The sequence below is a fragment of the Somniosus microcephalus genome, chromosome 11, assembly GCF_052327205.1.
Source record: "Somniosus microcephalus isolate GS21.2 chromosome 11, FLI_Smic_1.0, whole genome shotgun sequence".
NCBI classification, from domain to species: Eukaryota; Metazoa; Chordata; class Chondrichthyes; order Squaliformes; family Somniosidae; genus Somniosus; species Somniosus microcephalus.
The window spans coordinates 216,646,563-216,666,747 of record NC_140997.1 but is presented as its reverse complement, the minus strand read 5'-3'; the positions used below and the strand labels follow the sequence as shown (position 1 = coordinate 216,666,747).

At 47.3% G+C, this 20,185-nt stretch overlaps 1 protein-coding gene across 1 annotated transcript in view; it reads right to left on the bottom strand.

Annotated features, from left to right (window-relative positions):
• The window catches only part of LOC147111237 (copine-8-like), an 818,429-nt gene that overhangs the window by 144,089 nt on the left and 654,155 nt on the right, over positions 1–20,185 (bottom strand). The window contains exon 11 of the mRNA XM_086001948.1: positions 1,419–1,494. Within this exon, the coding sequence (XP_085858074.1) occupies positions 1,419–1,494 (76 nt within the window). The remainder of the gene's footprint in view (positions 1–1,418; positions 1,495–20,185) is intronic.

The following is a 20,185-nucleotide window of genomic DNA, read 5'->3' as shown; positions in this document are numbered from 1 at the left end:
TTTCGGAATTTTTCGGATTTCAGAAGGTATTATTATAAGACTGGGAAATTTGTATTTAATATAAATTTTAAAAGTTCAGGCTACCTCTTGCGACTGTTCCATGTCTCATTCCCCTTCCTGCTTCCCTGGAAAGCCGGATATCGGCTGACTCCTACTAAGCTGGCCCGCAAATCAGGTCGGGGGTTGGGTGGGGGGGGGAAAAGAATATTGGACGGGCCGCGGTTCAAGTCGGGGGTGGGGTGGGGGGGGGGGTCCGTCAGGGGGGGGGTCCGGGGGAGAAAAGAATATCGGACGGGCCGCGATTCAGGTCGGGGGTGGGGGGGGGGGGTCCGTCGGGGGGGGGGGGGGGGGGTCCGGGGGAGAAAAGAATATCGGACGGGCCGCGGTTCGGTTCGTGTCGGGTCGGGGGGAGAAAAGAATATCGGACGGGCCGCTGCAGCTATCAGACGGGCCGCTGTATTGTTGGGTTCACTCTCCCGGTACCTCCTTCACACTGCCCGGCTCGGCCTGCAATCTCCTACCCAGGAGGGAACTCTGTGACCCTCTGCCCTGCTCAGCGTAAGTCGTGCGCCACTCTGGTCATGTCGTGCGCACGACTCACGCTGAACGAAAAAACTTTCGGTTTTTAGAGGTTTTTGGAAGTTCGGATAAAGGATAGTCTACCTGTACTAAATAACTCTATATCAACAGCTACATCTTCTGCACAAATAGGTTATAGTTTATGGATTCCATATGAACCAGTATCAGCTTTTACACGGTGCATCCTACATGTATAGACCTCTATACAGGTACAACTCCGGTAATCCGTCACCCTCGGGACCAGGCTGGTGCCGGACCACTGAAAATTCCGAACCACTGAAGATGTCGAAAGTCACCACAAACACTGCCACAACCTGCTCCTCCTCTTCCTGCTGCTGCCCTCCCTGTGCCGCCGCCGACCCCGCCGCCCACGGGCGGCTCGGGCTCGGGCTCCATCGCTCCGCCGAGCCGTCGGTGATGCTGCGCGGTCCAGGTGCTGATCCTGACCCAGCGGCAGTCCCGGGACCCGAGCCGGACCCATCCCAGGGAGGGAATGTGACAGCAGGACCTTCCTCGTGCCGGACCACTGAAGGTGCCGGACCGTCGGGTGCCGGATTACCGGTGCACTACCTGTACAAGACAGTATAAGTGTCATGAATCTTATCGTTCATGAAGAAATGACTCATGAAAAATAACACTGGGCAGCCAGCTGGTGGCACCGTCCAAGGAGTATAAATACTCGGGCGTGGGCCCAGCTTGCCCAGGACATTTTTGTAACCAGGAACTAGTGATGTAACTAGAATCTCATGGTTGTGAAACAGTTGATTAAAGCCTTGTTTTATACTCAACCAAGTGCATAGTGAGTTTTCTTACGTCAATAAGCATTAGCCTGTACTCACCTCATAGACATTGAACTGGCTTTGGCCCCGAGACAATTCTCTGTAACTTGTGGTGAACTCTCCAATGAAATCATGGCTTGTGTCAGAGATCAAGGATGAGAGAAAAACAAGAGAGAAAAAGCAAGAGAGAGAAAAACACATTAATTCCATGATTTTATTCTTTATTTCATCCCAATTGTCATTTATGTTTTCTTTTCCCTTTGCTCAGGTATCCCCACACAACACATGAGGGCAGGCAGGCTCCCAGACCTTTGCCAACACTGATCTTTAGTCGCCTACTTGGAGGCTTGTGGGTACAACCCTGGGGGAATCTGAATTCTAATTTGTTCTCCTTCCTTCATTGTAGTAAGTGACTGGCATCTAGTTGGTGCCTCCTTCTAATGGATTGGCCGTCTTGTGCTGGTCCTAGTTGAAATTACAGTTTTATACTGGGACTAGAAGAAACAGCAATCTTGGGTTAGGTCTACGGTAATCGGCAGGTTTAAGTTGGAGGTCATATTTTGTAGAAATATCTCATGGATTTCTATGATCTTGCTCATGTAGCAGTAGTAAAAATGGAGCACTTTTTAAACATTCTATCACAGAAAAAAAGTTGCATTATATAGCGCTTTTAATATCCTCAAGGCATCCCAAAGGGCTTCACAGACAATGAATTACTTTTGAAGTGTCGTCACTGTTAATATGTTGGCAAACGCGACAGCCAATTTGTGCACAGCAAGGTCCCACAAAGAGCAAATTAAATAAATGACCAGTTAATTTAGTTTTGGTGGTGTTGGTTGAAGGAGGAATGTTGGCCAGGCAGTGGGAGAACGCCCTTGCTCTTCTTTGAATAGTGCAATGGTATCTTTTATGCCCAATTGAACAGACAGACTGATAGGACCTGGGTCTAAATCTCATCCAAAACGTGACACCTCTGACAATGCAGCACTCTCTCAGTACTGCACTGAAGTGCCATAACTCACAGAAACAGCTTTGTCACCTGCCTACAGAGGCTTCAATTAAAACATTATCTAATTAACACATGAATCTGACTAAAACTCAGGTGCTTGGTTGCTGGCAACTGGCTACCAATGATTTGCCCTTGGATTGAAGAGTTCTTTAGATTTAATTGAACACAATTGAAAATCTGGGCAGTTGTGTATCTGCAGATGGAGGTGGGGAAGGGGACAAGGGAAAGGAGACCAAAGCAGGTTGTGCTATGGGGTATGGGGGAGGGTGAAGAGCATGCGGAAGGATTGAACAGGGAGGTGAAAAGAAGATGAAGACATGGACGCATAGGAAAAAAAGAGAGGTGAATGATTAATACTCATGCAAATAAGCTGGAGGGAAGGGATAACATTCTTGGAAAACACTAGGCTAGAAATTGGGTTGCTTTGCGCTTCTTGTTAGCGCACCCGGAGGGCACTAATGGAGCATAAATGCCCTAGCACCCAGGCGGGCGGTGCTAATGCCTCCCGTGAAATTCAACGGGAGGTTAGCGGCAGCGGCCACCGGTAGTGCCCCGCACCGCTGCGCCGGCGATGATGACGTCATTGCTGTGCGCAGCGCTCCATTTGCACCCTGGCCACAAACGTCCCTTGCACCCTGTGACTTATCGCCGGCTGATATGGGCGACAGGATCCGGGGGCAGTTTTTCAGTGGCGGTAATGGGCGGCAGTGCAATTTAAAGGGCAGGTGTCGGGTGGCCATTTTTAATTTGGCTGACTGCCAGCCCCGGCACCCCCCCTTTTACATTTGTATGCGGGGTGCCGGCCACGATCATTCAACCTGGCAGCCATCTTGAGTGCCGGGCTGTTTCCACGGCACCCCACTCCCCAGTGGTCCGGCAGGGCCCCAGTGCGCGCAGCACTAGGCCCCTCCCCTTTAATCAGGGGAGGAGATCTGCAACGATGCGGCGCTATGTGCCGCCACGCGTGTAGAGCTCCACCTCCTTCTTGGGGCGCTACTACTGAATTTACGGGGTAGGGGGCGCTAACTTTTTCGGGGCACTTAGCGCTCCAAAATGGGCGCCGCCCAAATTTTCCCCCAAAGGGTTTCCTCGTTATTCTTAAAAAAAGGGTTACTAATTGTTTCTTAATAGTTTTTTACGACCTGGTAATAAAATGGGTGCAGCGATTTTTAAATGAGTAACGTGCAACAAGATTTAGTTAGCACAAACGGCAAAAAATTAGCCAATCATGACACAATCTATTGATCCTTAACGTGCTTCTTTATGATGAGCGCTGAAAATGATGGCTCAGGCCTTCCTCATGTTCAGCTGCGACGCTTTCAAGACTTGATGCTGGACCTCCATTCCAACAGCATGGAAGTGGTTATGGGGTTGAGGGAAGTGGCGTAAAGGCTCTCCACCACGTGTAGCAACCGCATGACCGTCTTCATGGGACTGCCTGTCCAACATTAAATTTCGGAAATCCTCCTGCTCCTCCCAAGTTAGCATGGGTGGCAGAGGAACAGCATTCTCTTCTCACTTTCAGAAGAAGCAATAACACGAAATAACAACAGAAAAAGCTGGAAAAACTCAGCAGACCAGGCAACATCCGTGGAGAGAGAAATAGAGTCAACGTTTCAGGTCGAAACCCTTCGTCAGAACTGAGAAAAAAGCAGGAAATGAAACGGATGAAAAAGCAAATGGAGGGCTGGGAAGCAATAACATGAGGCTGATTGCACGAAGGTTAGGTTTGCTTCTGCAGTAAGAGACGGAACAACAGCTGAATGTCAGGATGAACCACCAACGGGCACCGGCCCTCCCATTTCCCTGTCTTCAGATTCTTCAGCTGTGAGCATCCACAGCAGTTTCAGTTCTTCCTCTTCAGATGTGGTCATTGTACACAACCACTATCCTTTGCATTTGCTCTTTAATTCTGTGAGATTTAAATGGCACACCTCTCTCGTAGGTCTTTAAGATGATTAAGGGATTTGATAGAGTAGATAGAGAGAAATTATTTCCTCTGGTGGTGGAGTCCAGAAAAGGAAGCTTAACCTTAAAATTAGAGGTAAGCCAATCATGGGTGATGTCAGGAAGCACTTGTTCACACAAAGGTTAGTGGAAATATGGAACTTTCGCTTCCAAAAAGCTGTTGAGGCTAGGTCAGTTGAAAATTTCAAATCTGAGATTGATAGAGTTTTGTTAGGCAAGAAAAACCAGGATAGGGATACCAAAGGATACACATGATAAGCTCACAGGTAATGACAGCAAAATGACAGAAATATTGAATAGTTTCTTTGCCTCAGTAATTACCAGGGAGACTAACAGGGTGGGCATGACATTCGAAGACGAGATCAAAAAAAAAAATAAAGACATTTAAGATAGAGAGGGAGGAGATAATTGATAAATTAATCAAACATAGAGAGGATAAAACTCCTGGTCCGGATGGATTGCATCCGCGCATATTAAAAGTAGTTAGGGAAGAGATAGCAGAGGCACTATTACAATATGTATATAACAATTCATTAGCAAAGGAAATAGTGCCAGAGGACTGGCAGACAGCTAATGTGATTCCTATATTAAAAAAGGGAGATAAAACAAGTCCCGGGAATTATAGACCAGTTAGCTTAACATTGGTGGTAGGAACGATAATGCAATCTTTACTCAAAGATGTAATAGAAAAATAGGGTGGGACATAAACGCTGCCATAGACCAGTTGGACCGAATGGCCTGTTTCTGTGCCGTACACTCAATGTAAGGTTATTAAAGTTTACAGAACCATAGCGGGTAGATGGAGTTAAGATACAGATCAGCCATGATCTAACTGAATGGCAGAACAGGCTCGAGGGGCTGATGGTGGTGGTGGTGGCTGTGGAACAGGAAATAGATAGTCTGGCTTCCAGCTCTCTTCTGCTGTAGGAAGCTACTAAGTGGGGTATGAAGAGATGCCCTGGTCTCCTACAAGCTATTTCCCCTCCCCAAAGTTGCTCCCCCTTGTTGTATCCGTGTGTTAATGAAGACACGGAATGCAGGAGTTGGTTTACAGGTGTTTACTGGACAAAGTCTGGAGGTGAACTAACAGATACAAGACAATATACAGGCTTATATAGCCCGAGTGGCCATTACCGGCATTACAGTACACAGGGGGCTCTTAAAGGCACATACACTACACCCCTTCCAAAAATGCAGGCATCATGGACTGCTGTTTATTGATGCCAATATGGCTGTTTCTTGGATAACGGTTATTGAAGTGAGTGTAGGCCATAGGACTGAGAGAAGGCACCCTCATGCCCACATGGGTGCCATGTGCAACATCTTGTACTTGAGGGAGGCACATCACCTGGTCAAAGCTCTCTGCCTGTTTCAACTGCTGCCCCTTGCAAACACTGCATGTGTCATTTGCTTAATAAATGGGCGTACTGCAGAGTGCCTGATGTGGCACAGGACTTGGGCTGCTTGGATCAAGCCATTTATTTGGTAGTGCCATGCTACGGTGACCTTCACTTCGCTAGGAAGAGCTGTGCTAAGTTCCAGATGTCGGCAGGTCATTCGGCAGCAGATGGCGCAACTGTATGACAACCCATCTTGCGAAGTGGAGGCAGTGAAGATAGGTCTTCTCCGACATCCTCCAGGTCACACGAAAGAGTCTACAAACGCAGGTCCCAGGTCAGGGGCAGGCGCAGAAAGAACTCCTCAGGTATTCTTGCATCTGCATTTGGCGGCTACGGAATGCCCACGCTCATCAATTTGCATTGAAGTCGAGCGGCAATCCAATTCAAGCAGCAGCCCAGAATGCTGAAGGAAAGCAATGGCAGCAAAAAAAAAAGAAGTAAAATGCAACATCGGTAAAGTGTCCAGCAAAAATAACTAACGCCTGGGGCAAAATCCAGTAAATCTATCTCAAAACCCATCCCCTCCACCCCCGCCCAAAAAAACAGTTTTCCTACCATCAGGCCAGGCTCCAGATAGCACGCAGTCAGGATTTCTAGCAAGGGCCTCTATTTATGTAATCATTCCATTTAAACAAAACCTACGCAGCCTCAGTTTTGCACAGTAAAATTGCCTGGGGGGGGGGGGGGGAAACTGGGCATCAACGGTCGCGGTCCCAATTTCCAAACCCTGCTCACCGCTTTGGAAAATGTACCCTATAATGTCAAAAAAAATGAAACCGCATAGTTCATAAGAAACAATCGTTTGGCTCTGCATCCTCTGTGATCTCTGAAATATTCATGATGACTTCTTTTCTGATCAGGTTCAAATTTAATTATGCAACCAAGAGCTACCCTATCACTGCCATGCTGTGTGAGGGGATGGGGTTTCTGGTCTCTGAGGGGGCTGCAGTTATTTTTATAACTGTTGCAGTTCAATGTCAAATACTTATGGGCACAATTTCACAACACATTTTTTAAAGGGGCAACGCAAAACCTGGCACACTGCAGGGTTGCCTGAAAGAAAATGAACACACGCAAAATATGAAATATTATCATGTTCTGAGTTCTCTCACTGGTGTGAGCAACTTGTAACTTTGAAATGAGTAGACAGGCATTGCCAACAATGTGATATGCTGCTTAACCAGCAAGGAATCCGGTCAGGCTTGAATGGGCAATGATGTTGTCATGGCAAAGCACTCTGTGAGACATTGCTATGTTCAAATATAGAGGAGGCAATGTAACTGCACTAACATACAAACCTGTTTTAATCAAAATAAGTTAAAAAGGAGACGTGAAAGTGGTATTGACAAAGTTCTCACCTGCTACAGAGGGACATAAGAACATAAGAAATAGGAACAGGATTAGGCCATTTGGTCCTTCGAGCCTGCTCCGCCATTCAACAAGGTCATGGCTGATCTTCTACCTCATCTCCACTTTCCTGCACTATCCCCATATCCCTTAATTCCCTTAATATTCAAAAATCCATCAATCTCTATCTTGAATATACTCAATAACTGAGCCTCCACAGCCGTCTGGGGTAGAGAATTCCAAAGATTCACCACCCTCTGAGTGAAGAAATTTCTCCTCATCTCAGTCCTAAGTGGCCGACCCCTTATTCTGAGACTATGACCCCTGGTTCTGGACTCCCCAGCCAGGGGAAACATCCTCCCTGCATCTACCCTGTCAAGCCCTGTAAGAATTTTGTATGTTTCAATGAGATCACCTCTCATTTTTCTAAACTCTAGAGAATATAGGCCCAGTCTACTCAATCTCTCCTCATAGGGCAATCCCCCCCCCCATCCCAGGAATCAGTCTGGTGAACCTTTGTTGCACTCCCTCTATGGCTAGTATATCCTTCCTTAGGCAAGGAGACCAAAACTATACACAATACTCCAGGTGTGGTCTCACCAGGGCCCTATATAATTGCAGTAAGATGTCTTTACTCTTATACTCAAATCCTCTTGTAATAAAGGCCAACACACCATTTGCTTTCCTAATTGCTTGCTGTACCTGCATGTTAACTTTCAGCGATTCGTGTACAAGGACACCCTGGTCCCTCTGAACACCAACATTTCCCAGCTGACCAAGATCGTGGCATTGCTGCTGAGGTTTCAGAGTGAACTGTTGCCAGCTGTTCTGCACTGGCCGGAAAGCTCTCTGATATGGCAACATTGCCACTTTTAGTACAATCCATGGAGATGCCTGCACATCAGGCTGTGGTGGGTTATGAGGGTAGATATTCAGTTGCCATATCTAAAGAAAAGAGGCCACTGGATCTATGAAGTTGGAGACACTGTCCCAAGTCCCAAGGACGGTGTCGTCTGCATAGCCGTGTGAAGGGACTGTGATCTCAGAAAGTCTGTATTGTAAGGTTCATTATTACTTATGTAACTGCATCAAAAATGATCAAACAGTTATGTGAATAGTTAATGCTTTTTCGTGTCAACTATAAAGTAACTGTAAAACTTCTGGTGGAAAGGAAGAGATGGCTGAGTCAGTTAGGGATGAGAGTGTGGGATGGGACAGAAACTGCTACAGATTATATGCTTTGAGTTGGGATGGACTGTGTGGGACAATACAGTAAAAGATGAAATAACAACAGAAAATGCTAGAAAAACTCAGCAGGCCAGGCAACATCCGTGGAGAGAAATTAGAGTCGACGTTTTGGGTCAAAACCCTTTTTCAAAACTGGAAAGGAAATGAAACAGATCGAAGGCAGGGCTGCGATAGAACAAAAGAAGTAAAGAGACATTAAGAGGTATTCAAAACCAGATGAGATGGTAATAGGACAGTGGAGACAAAAGTCGTCATTTTAATTCACCGCTCCATTCCCACTCTGACCTCACCGTCCTTGGCCTCTTGCATTGTTCCACGGAAGCTCAACGTAAACTCGAGGAACAGCACCTCATCTTCCGATTAGGCACTTTGCAGCCTTCTGGACTCAATATCGAGTTCAACAATTTCAGATCATAACCTCGGTCCCTATTACATTTTTACTTATATTTTTTTCCCACCCCTTTGTTTTGGGTTTTCCCTCCCCCCCCCTTTCCTTTTTTTTCTCTCTCCCACATGGCAGCTGTCTCTTATCCTGCCAGTACACTTCACACCTAATCTGAGCCGTCTTTTGTCTCCACTTGTCCTATTACCATCTCGTCTGGTTTTGAATACCTCTTAATGTCTCTTTACTTCTTTTGTTCTATCGCAGCCCTGCCTTCGATCTATTTCACTTCCTTTCCAGTTTTGAAAAAGGGTTTTGACCCGAAACATCGACTCTAATTTCTCTCCACGGATGTTGCCTGACCTGCTGAGTTGTTCCAGCATTTTCTGTTGTTATTTTGGATTTCCAGCATCTGCAGTATTTTGCTATCGTAACAGTAAAAGATGAGCTATGAACTGTCACTGGAGAGGATGTTGAGTTGAGCATGAGCTGTTAGTTTCTGTATGCCCAATGAAATGGCCAAGCAGATGTTAGAGAGAGAGTCAATAGAGTACAAGGCAGAACACCAATCATAATTGAGGGATAACAAATTAAAAGATGGGGTGGAAGTAATTTTGGAGTGACACAGCATAAGATGGAATAAGAGCTGTTAGATAGAGAGCACACAGATGAGACAGGAGCTGATCGTTGAGGGAGGGGGTCATGCAGGGTGCCCCCTCACAGCTCACGACACAGAGTAAAATTCAGGCAAATTGCGGGCACCAATAAGGCAACTCGTGCAGCTTTCCCGTTGGAACCCTACCCATTTCCCTTCACACCGAGGCCCACAGACTAGTCCTTGGGGAGGGGGGAGACAATCGATCGGGTGGGCCGACAGCAGCCCGCAGCTGTTTTGCGGAGCCAGTAACACTCCTGCTCCTTCCGACTCCACAAGAAACTACAACCCTGAAAGTTTTGGGGCGCATTTTGAGCAGCCTTTAAGGACCGCCGGTTAGGCTGCTCAAGACTCAAAAATACCAGTCGAAGTTTGCAAGCTCCGACTAGGGCAGACAAATTTAGCCACCTTGGTCTGAAATGGGCACAGGAGCCTCATTTCAATATTGAAATGAGGCCTACGCTCTTTTACAGGCAGCCGCCTGGGCCACCCAAAAAGAGGCCCCGACCAATTTAGCAGTGGCCTGAATGCCCGTGCAGATTGGATGCAGGCCTCTGCACTGCTAAATTGGTTAGGACCATAAAAGGGGCGCCACAATGTTGAATTTAGGCCCCAGTGTCTGCTCCAGGGCAAACACCCAATATGGTAGCTTTGAAGCTGTGTTTCTGGAGTGTGCTGTTCATTTGGTGGACTGGAAACCAACCCCATACAAATAAACCTTCAAAACCCACAGGACACTCTTTCAAGTAGTTAAAAATGGAATTGAAAGGATTTTTCAAAGCTTCCAATAATTAAAGCACATTAATCTTTGAAGAGCGCAAAATCAGAGGAGTGAATGAATATGTTATTGCATGACCCAATTATTGCATGTGGTTATTTGTTTCCTTTTTTGGATAGCTTTCAAACACATCGCACATAGTTTAACACAACAGGGAACTTGGGATACAGGAAACAGAAGCTTTCCAGGCCAGAGGCTCAATGATTCCTTTGAATTTCTATCATTGGAACACAGCACAGATCCTCCCTGATGAATTACCCTCCAAACACAACTTTAATGCAATGAATATCAAAACCAAGTCTGCTCACAGACACACAAATTTCATAATTCTGAGTACATACATTTACATATTCCTTACAGGGGAATGGGAAAAGTGTGGCATCCGCTTTCTGGAGTTTACTTGTAGAATTGAAAAATATAAAAAAAAGTAGCATTCTAAAATTCTGTCACCATTTTGTAATTCTCCCTACGGGTGGCATCTTCCCCTTTGTTTTTAAAGGGTAGATTTTACAAAATTTGTGTCCTGGTGCAGAACAATCATTTCAGTGGTCGGACAGTTGTGTGAGGAGCACTAGCCTCCAGCTCCGAATTTCCGTTAAGCACGCCCTGCACACGAAGTTCAGTGCCAAGAGTGCAAGTCCATTCATAGAATTGTACAGCACGGAAAGATGCCTGCGCCGGCTCTTTGAAAGAGCTCTCCAATTAGTCCCACACCCCTGCCCTTTCCCCACGGCCCTGCAAATTTCTCCTTTCCAAGACTTTATCCAATTCCCTTTTGAAAGTTACTCTTGAATCTGCTTCCACCACCCTTTCAGGCAGTGCGTTCCAGATCATCTCACTGCGTTAAAAAGATTTCTCCTCATCTCCCCTCTGGTTCTATTGCCAATTACTATGGCCGGAATTTTGCCGGCGCTCAGCGGACAGGATGGGTGACGGGTCAGCTGTTAAATTTAAAATGATTGACAGCGGGTCAGGAACCCGCTGACAAAACGCGCACACTGGACTTTCCCAATGTTGGGTCAGTCAGCGCTGAGCAGACCCGACAGGCAGCGGCGGGGGAGGCAATTAAAATTATTAGTGGCTTGTTTACAGCCACTTATTGATGTTTTTTTCCCAGCTTTTTGGATTTGACAGGTCGTCCACCGGTTTCCCGCTGTGCCTCGACCTTGTCTGTGAAGCTGAGGCGGGAGGTCAGTGGCCATTGAATCAGCTGATGAATTGACAGCTTCAAATGTCAAGTCAAAGCTCCCAGCTGATTGAGAAATGTTCCCTTAACCATTAGCTTCTCTAAACTGCATTTCCATTACAGATTCACCATGCTGCAAGTCATTACACAAGTCTCCATCCAGTCTGACCTCATTACCTCTCCCACCATTGACAGATCGCTTTTGTCATCTCTACTTCACCTGCCATCTATTGTATCAGCATGGGTGCCCTTGAAACTCTCTCACCTTGGTCCTCAGAATCCCAGCACGATCAGCTCCAACACCAGCAGCACCAGACACACCAGCAGCAGCAGACACACCAGCAGCACCAACAACAACACCAAACTTCTCCGCAATCACCTGATGCAGCACAGGACACAGAGTATCAGCACCCGACAACACTGCTGCCTGGGAGGCCAGGGATGGCCTCACCATGGCCAGATTTACTTCACTTGATGCTGTACACCCTGGCTGCCACATGATGCGCCAAGTTGGCACCACCCCACACCAACACCATAAAGCATCCCTACAATACTCAAGCCATTCCTTTCACACTCATCACCATTGGGGGGTACCGTTATGTCTCATCATTCACTGCAACTCACTAAGCCACTTCCAAAGGTGCACACAAATCTGACCAAGAACGCAAAGTGTTGAAAATAAAGATTTCAATGATTGTCAGCACATTAACAGAAACTTTACGTGAACACTGGCTAGAACACACAAGTGTCTACCCTTATGTGTTGTTAGTTGGTATGATTGGACTAGAATGAGGGTGAGTGTGAGGGGTGGTTAGTGAGATGGGGAAGTGATAATGTAGATAGAGAGGGATGGGTGGAGGTGCAAGGTAAGTTGGTGTGAGTAAGGATGTGCAGAAGTAGGGTAGGGAAGGCAGAGTGATGGGGATGTGATGAGTGGCACAGCAGGATGAGGTTGAGTGTGGCTTTGCAGTAACGTTTCGTAATCTACTGAGATCACTGAAAGGTTTGCGCCACTACAGCCTGGTCCTCCTGATGACAACCCTGCTTGTGCCCTCCTCTGCAATGTGCAACCAGGCTGCGTTGGTCTCCTGGGGAAGTCTCTTTCACCCACGGTAAGGGAAGAGAACCTCCCTGCGTGCTGTGACTCCCTCCATAAGCATATAGAGGGAATCATGGGAGAACCTGGGTGCAGCTGTGCACCTCTGGGTGCGGGGACTGGGAAAATGCTTCTGCTGCAGGAGTAGAATGTTAGCAGCAGCTTAAAGGAGCATGTAACCACAAAGAATGAAAACATTCTGGTGCTTCTGGTAACACTGGAAATGGCTGATTGATCTCCACTTGATCAATTTCAGTCAATGGGGGGTGATTTTCTCAATGGGGAGCTTTTGGAGGCGGGACTCCCACTTGTCGGGTTTTAGTTCCGCCTCCATCAACTTCTGGCCAACCCACGCTATTTTCCCTTGATTGACCTTGTTAAACATAGAAACATAGAAGATAGGAGCAGGAGTAGGCCATTCAGCCCCTCGAGCCTGCTCCGCCATTCAATGAGATCATGGCTGATCATTCAAATTCAGTACCCTGTCCCTGCCTTCTCCCCATATCCCTTGATCCCTTTAGCCTTAAGAAATATATCCAACTCTTTCTTGAATATATTTAATGAACTGGCCGCCACTGCCCTCTGTGGCAGAGAATTCCACAGGTTCACCACTCTCTGGGTGAAGAAATTCCTCCTCATTTCAGTCCTAAATGTCCTACCCCTTATCCTTAGACTATGACCCCTGGTTCTGGACTCCCCGACCATCGGGAACATCCTTCCAGCATCTAGTCTGTCCAGGCCTGACAGAATTTTATAGGTTTCGATGAGATCCCCTCTCAATCTTCTAAACTCCAGTGAGTATAAGCCCAATCGACACAATCTCTCCTCATACGTCATTCCTGCCATCCCAGGTATCAACCTGGTGAATCTTCGCTGCACTCCTTCCATGGCAAGAACGTCCTTCCTCAGATAAGGCGACCAAAACTGCACACAATACTCAAGGTGCGGTCTCACCAAGGCCCTGTACAACTGTAGCAAGACATCCTTGTTCCTGTACTCGAACCCTCTTGCTACGAAGGCCAACATACCATTTGCCTTCTTAACCGCCTGCTGCACCTGTATGCTTACCTTCAGCGACTGGTGCACAAGAACACCCAGGCCTCTTTGCACTTCCCCTTCTCCCAATCTATTGCCATTCAAATAATGATGTGCCTTCCTGTTTTTGCCACCAAAGTGGATAACCTCACATTTATCCACATTATAGTGCATTTGCCATGTTTCTGCCCAATCACCTAACCTGTCCAAATCGTACTGGAGTTTCATGACATCCTCCTCGCAGCATACCCTCCCACCCAGCTTTGTGTCGTCTGCAAATTTGGAGATATTACATCCAATTCCCTCGTCCAGATCATTAATATATATTGTGAACAGCTGGGGTCCTAGGACCGATCCTTGCGGTACCCCACTAGTCACTGCCTGCCACTCGGAAAACGACCCGTTTATTCCAACTCTTTGCATTCTGTCCGCCAACCAGTTCTCTATCCAAGTCAATACCTTGCACCCAATCCCATGTGCCTTAATTTTGCATGCTAATCTCTTATGCGGGACTGTAGTGTATGTACCTTTAAGGGGAGAACTAGTTTTTACAGCTCCTGTATACTGTAGTACCGGCAGTGACCACACCTGTATATAAACCCTGAGTAGGGATCTGTACTGTTAGTTTTAGAGCAACCCTCATCCAGTAAACACCTGTTGATTGTTCCCTGCAGTCTCTTGTCTAATTATTGAAGGACACACAACATCAAGCTACACGGATCTAACATTGGCGACGAGAAGATTCAAACCTACCTGGAGCTCTGCATCACCTCCCAGGGATTCGCTCCTGGAGAACAGGGAAAGAAGAAGGCCAAGTCCAGAAGCACGGGCGTTGACCATCCAGCGGAGACTTGAGCATCGCAGGGGAGGCTGTTGAGAGCTGGGCTTGGATCTCCAGTCACGCTGGTCCAGCGAAACGGGCTGGCAACAGGTACGGTGCAGACCCTTCCCGGACAGCGGCGGCTAGAGCCGACCAACGGCATAGAAAAAGGCCGAGCAGCATCGACGGGAGAAGAGAGAGGGTAGAGCGCACAGGGCGCAGCCGGTGTTCAGGACCGAGCGGCGTCGACGGGAGAAGAGACAGGGTAGAGCGCACAGGGCGCAGCCGGTGTTCAGGACCGAGCGGCGTCAACGAGAGAGAGCAGAGTGCAGCCGGTGTTCAAGGGCCGAGCAGCGTCAACGAGAGAGAGAGGCGCGAAGGAAAACGCGCAGAGCGCAGCCGGTGTTCAAGGGCCGAGCAGCGTCAGCGGGGAAGAAAGGAAAGCGCGGGAGACGCCATTTTGAGCCGCAGTGGAGAAGAAGGGTGAGCGCGGGAGACGCCATTTTGAGCCGCAGCGGACAAGAAGGGAGAGCGCGGGAGACGCCATTTTGAGCCAGTCTAACCACACCCAGGGATGCCGAAGAGTGGCAGTGTCACAGCGTTCGACAATGAAGTCGAAGATTGGACGACATATGTCGAACGCATAGAAGTATACTGCAAGGCGAATGAAGTGCCAGATGACAGGAAAGCGCTGGTATTGTTGAATTCAATGGGTGCAAAAACGAATGGCTTACTGCGAAACCTAGTAACCCCAGAGACGCCAGTGGAAAAGGATTTTGAAAACATAGTGTCAATCCTACAGGACCACTTAGACCCCACACCGCTGCTGATAGCAGAAAGATTTAAGTCTCACAAAAGGAACCAGCATAAAGATGAAAGTAATGCTGAGTTTTTAACGGAACTGCGCAAGCTATTGAAACACTGCCAGTTTGGAACGGGACTAGCAGATACTTTAAGGGACAAGTTTGTGTGTGGGCTTCAAAGTGAAGGAACCCAGAAACGGCTTCTATCAGAAAAGGATCTTAGGCTGGACAAGGCTTTCAGCATGGCAGTATCACACGAAACAGCAGCACGGGGCGCGGCAGAGATACAACGGAGACTGCAAGAATATGGCACAAATGAAATGTCATACGGAACAGTGAAGTGGTATCACTGCGGCAGAACAACACACGACCATAAGGATTGCTGGTTCAAGGACAAAGTGTGCAGACAGTGTGGAAAAGTAGGACACATAGCAAGAGTCCACAGGTCGGAAAAGAAAACCAGCAGCAAGAAATTCCCACAGGAGAAGTTACAAGAAGGTACATAAGGTGACGGAGAGTAGTGCAGACGAACAGAAAAGTGATACAGACGCTGGAAGCAAGGAGCTGGGTTGTCTGAAACTACATAATGTGATCAAAACAGAGGATCACCAAACTATCTGGGTCACGCTCAAGATAGCCGAAGTCCAAGTGAAAATGGAATTGGACACAGGATCAGCCCTAACAGTCATAAACCGAAGGGACTACAAGCGGCTATTCTCACATATACCCTTGAGAGATACAGAGATTGTCTTGAAGACGTACACGGGGCAAAAAGTCTACCCCAAAGGAAAAATAAGGGTGAACGTTATATATAACGGCAAGGAAACACCAAAAATGGACCTATATGTATTGCCAGATGGAGGACCACCACTACTAGGACGGGAATGGATCCGGAAGATACAGCTAGATTGGCATTCCATAGAAGCACTGACTGTAGATGCCAAAAAGGATGACGACGTCACACCCGGACGACTGTCAAAAATGCTAACTGACGCACAAGAAGTGTTCCAGGAGGGACTTGGAACACTAAAAGGCATAACAGCGATGATCAAAATAGAGGAAAATGCAAGCCCAAAGTTTTTTAAGGCCAGACCGGTACCTTATGCGATCCGCCCAGCCATCGAAGCAGAGCTGGAAGGTTTGGAACGTTCAGGAGTACTGTCCAAAGTGGACTGGAGCAAGTGGGCTACACCCATCGTTCCTGTAATGAAGACGTCGTTGAGTAATACGCCTGTGGAACCAAAGAAGGTTCGCATCTGTGGGGACTTTAAGGTGACAGTGAACCCAGTCCTTCACACTGTACAATATCCGCTTCTGCGGATTGAAGATATTTTTGCCTCGCTATCTGGAGGGCAACGCTGCACTAAGATTGATCTGGCCCAGGCGTACCTGCAAATGGAGGTAAAAGAAGCCTCGAAACAGTACCTCACGATCAACACTCAGAAAGGTCTCTACCAATACAACCGGCTGGAGTTCGGGGTAGCATCAGCTCCGGCTATTTGGCAAAGGGCAATGGATCAAGTCCTGCAAGGGATTCCAGGGACCCAGTGTTATTTGGACGACATCCTGGTCACGGGCGAAAATGACAGTGATCACCTCGCCAACCTGGAGCCACAAATGCGAGTTTTTCCAGAAGCAGATCTCGTATTGTGGCCACGTTATTGATGAAGAGGGGTTACATAAGTCCCCTGAAAAGATTGAGGCAGTAGTCAAGGCTCCAGCACAGGAAAATGTGTCACAACTGAGGTCGTTCCTCGGGCTGGTGAACTACTATCATAAGTTCTTGCCGAATTTGTCTACAGTACTACACCCACTGAACACCCTACTGCAAACGGGGGTACTATGGAAGTGGAATGATGAATGTAAACGAGCTTTCCAGAAGTGCAAATAATTGATCACATCAAAAGAGGTGTTGGCTCATTTCAACCCAGCACTACCAATTCGGTTGGCGTGTGATGCATCACCCTATGGCATTGGAGCGGTGCTGTCGCACAAATTCCCGGACGGCTCGGAGAGGCCAGTAGCCTTTGCGTCTCGGTCACTAACCTCAGCCGAGCGTAACTACGCCCAGATTGACAGGGAGGCCCTCAGCCTAGTGTGGGGAGTGAAAAAGTTCAACCACTATCTGCACGGGCAGAAGTTCACCTTGCTGACTGACCACCAACCACTTGTCTCCATCTTTAATCCAAAGAAGGGCGTTCCAGTGATGACTGCGCAACGGCTACAAAGATGGTCCCTTTTTCTAGGGGCGAACCAATATGAAATCGAGTATAAGGGCACGAAACAGCATGGAAATGCTGATGAGCTATCACACCTGCCACTGCCTACTGCGGAGGAAGTACCAGCAGTGGACCCTGTCGAAATATTTTATTCGACTATAATTGAACGCTTGCCAGTAACTAACGTTGATATAGAGGAGACCCGAAATGACCCGACACTGTCTCGGGTATATGACTTGACGGTGAAGGGATGGCCAACACATGGCGACTCACTGTTGCCAGCATTCTCATCCAGAAGAGAACAGCTGTCAGTATGCCAGGGGACCTTGATGTGTGGATCCCGAGTGGTAATTCCACCCAAGTTAAGGGAGAGAGTGCTCAATGAGCTTCACGAAGGCCATCTGGGAGGGGTGAAAATGAAAAGCCTTGCTAGGGCTTATGTGTGGTGGCCAGGGATCGACCAGCAAATCGAGGACCTGACAAAGAGCTGCTCAGCATGCCAGAAGGTCCAAAATGCACCACCACTACACCCATGGGAGTGGCCCACATCTCCATGGCAACGGGTGCATATTGATTTTGCTGGTCCATTCATGGACTCAATGCTTTTAATAGCCGTGGATGCGCACTCGAAATGGCCTGAGGTGATCAAAATGTCCTCCACCACCACGGAGAAAACTATTGCAGTCCTACGGACGATATTTGCCAGGAACGGCTTGCCAGAGCAGATTTGCTCTGATAACGGACCACAGTTTGTGTCCGAAGTGTTTCGAAGATTTATGAAAAGGAATGGGGTAAGGCATTACACATCCGCCCCGTATCATCCAGCCACAAATGGATTGGCTGAGAGGTTCGTACAAACCTTTAAAAAAGCAGTAAGGGCCATGTGCGATGACGACATTCCACTGCAGCATAAGTTGGACAATTTCCTGTTAGCCTGCAGAAATGCGACACATGCAGTCACCAACCAGACCCCGGCCATGATGTTCTTTAACCGAAGGTTGAGATCTCGTCTGGATTTGCTCAGACCAAATGTACAAAGAGATGTTGAGATTGAGCAATTCCAGCACATCAATGAGAAGCCGACAAGGAGCTTCAATGTAGGGCAACCAGTCTTGGCCCGCGACTACCGAACAGAGAAATGGCAACCAGGAACGATATGCACACGGCAGGGGTCACTAATGTACACAGTGGATGTTGGGGAGAACATTGTGAGACGCCATGTTGACCAGATCCTAGAGTCACAGGAACGAGTCAACCCCATGTCTCGCATACCTGGTGATGAACCCGACATACAGGTAGCATCTACCCCAGAAACAATAACATCGGAAGCTGATGAACCAACCGACGACAGGGGCCAGAATCGCCTCCGCACCAAGAGCAAGACACTCAGGAAAGGCGCTATCCAGAAAGGATCAGGAAGCCTCCCCAAAGACTGAATTTATAGACTATTTTCAGTTAATGTTGCATGTTAAAAGTGTTAATTGTAATTAGTTGATATTTAATTGTTAAATGAATGTTATGGTACTGTTAATCTAAAAGGGGAGGAATTGTAGTGTATGTACCTTTAAGGGGAGAACTACTTTTTACAGCTCCTGTATACTGTAGTACCGGCAGTGACCACACCTGTATATAAACCCTGAGTAGGGATCTGTACAGTTAGTTTTAGAGTAACCCTCATCCAGTAAACACCTGTTGATTGTTCCCTGCAGTCTCTTGTCTAATTATTGAAGGACACACAACATCAAGATACACGGATCTAACAGGGACCTTATCGAAAGCCTTCTGAAAGTCCAAATACACCACATCCACTGGTTCTCTCTTATCTATTTTACCAGCTCCATCCTCAAAAAATTCCAGTACATTAGTCAAGCATGATTTACCTTTTGTAAATCCATGTTGACTTTGTCCGCTCCTGTCACTGCTTTCCAAGTGCTCTGCTATTACATCTTTTATAATGGACTCAAGCATTTTCCCCACTACCGATGTCAGGCTTACCGGTCTATAATTCCCCGCATTTTCTTTGCCACCTTTTTTGAATAGTGGGGTAGCATTAGCTACCCTCCAATCCATGGGTACTGTTCCAGAGTCTATCGAGTTCTGGAAGATGACCAGCAATGCATCTACTATTTCTAGGGCCACTTCCTTAAGTACCCTGGGATGTAGATTATCAGGCCCTGGGGATTTATCGGCCTTCAGTCCCATCAATTTTCCTAACACCATTTCCCTACAAATACTGATTTCTTTCAGTTCCACCCTTTCATCAGACCCTATGTTCCCCGATATTTCTCGGAGGTTATTTGTGTCCTCCTTTGTGAAGACAGAACCAAAATATGTATTTAGTTGGTCTGCCATTTCTTTGTTCCCCAATATAAATTCCCCCGATTCTGACTGCAAGGGACCTACGCTTGACTTCACCAATCTTTTTCTCTTCACATATCTATAAAAGTTTTTACAGTCAGTTTTTATGTTCCATAGAAACATAGAAGATAGGAGCAGGAGTCGGCCATTCGGCCCCTCGAGCCTGCTCCGCCATTCAATGAGATCATGGCTGATCATCCAAATTCAGTACCCTGTCCCTGCCTTCTCCCCATATCCCTTGATCCCTTTAGCCTCAAGAAATATATCCAACTCTTTCTTGAATATATTTAATGAACTAGCCTCCACCGCCCTCTGTGGCAGAGAATTCCACAGCTTCACCACTCTCTGGGTGAAGAAATTCCTCCTCATTTCAGTCCTAAATGGCTTACCCCTTATCCTTAGACTATGACCCCTGGTTCTGGACTCCCCGGCCATCAGAAACATCCTTCCTGCATCTAGTCTGTCCAGACCTGACAGAATTTTATAGGTTTCGATGAGATCCCCTCTCAATCTTCTAAACTCC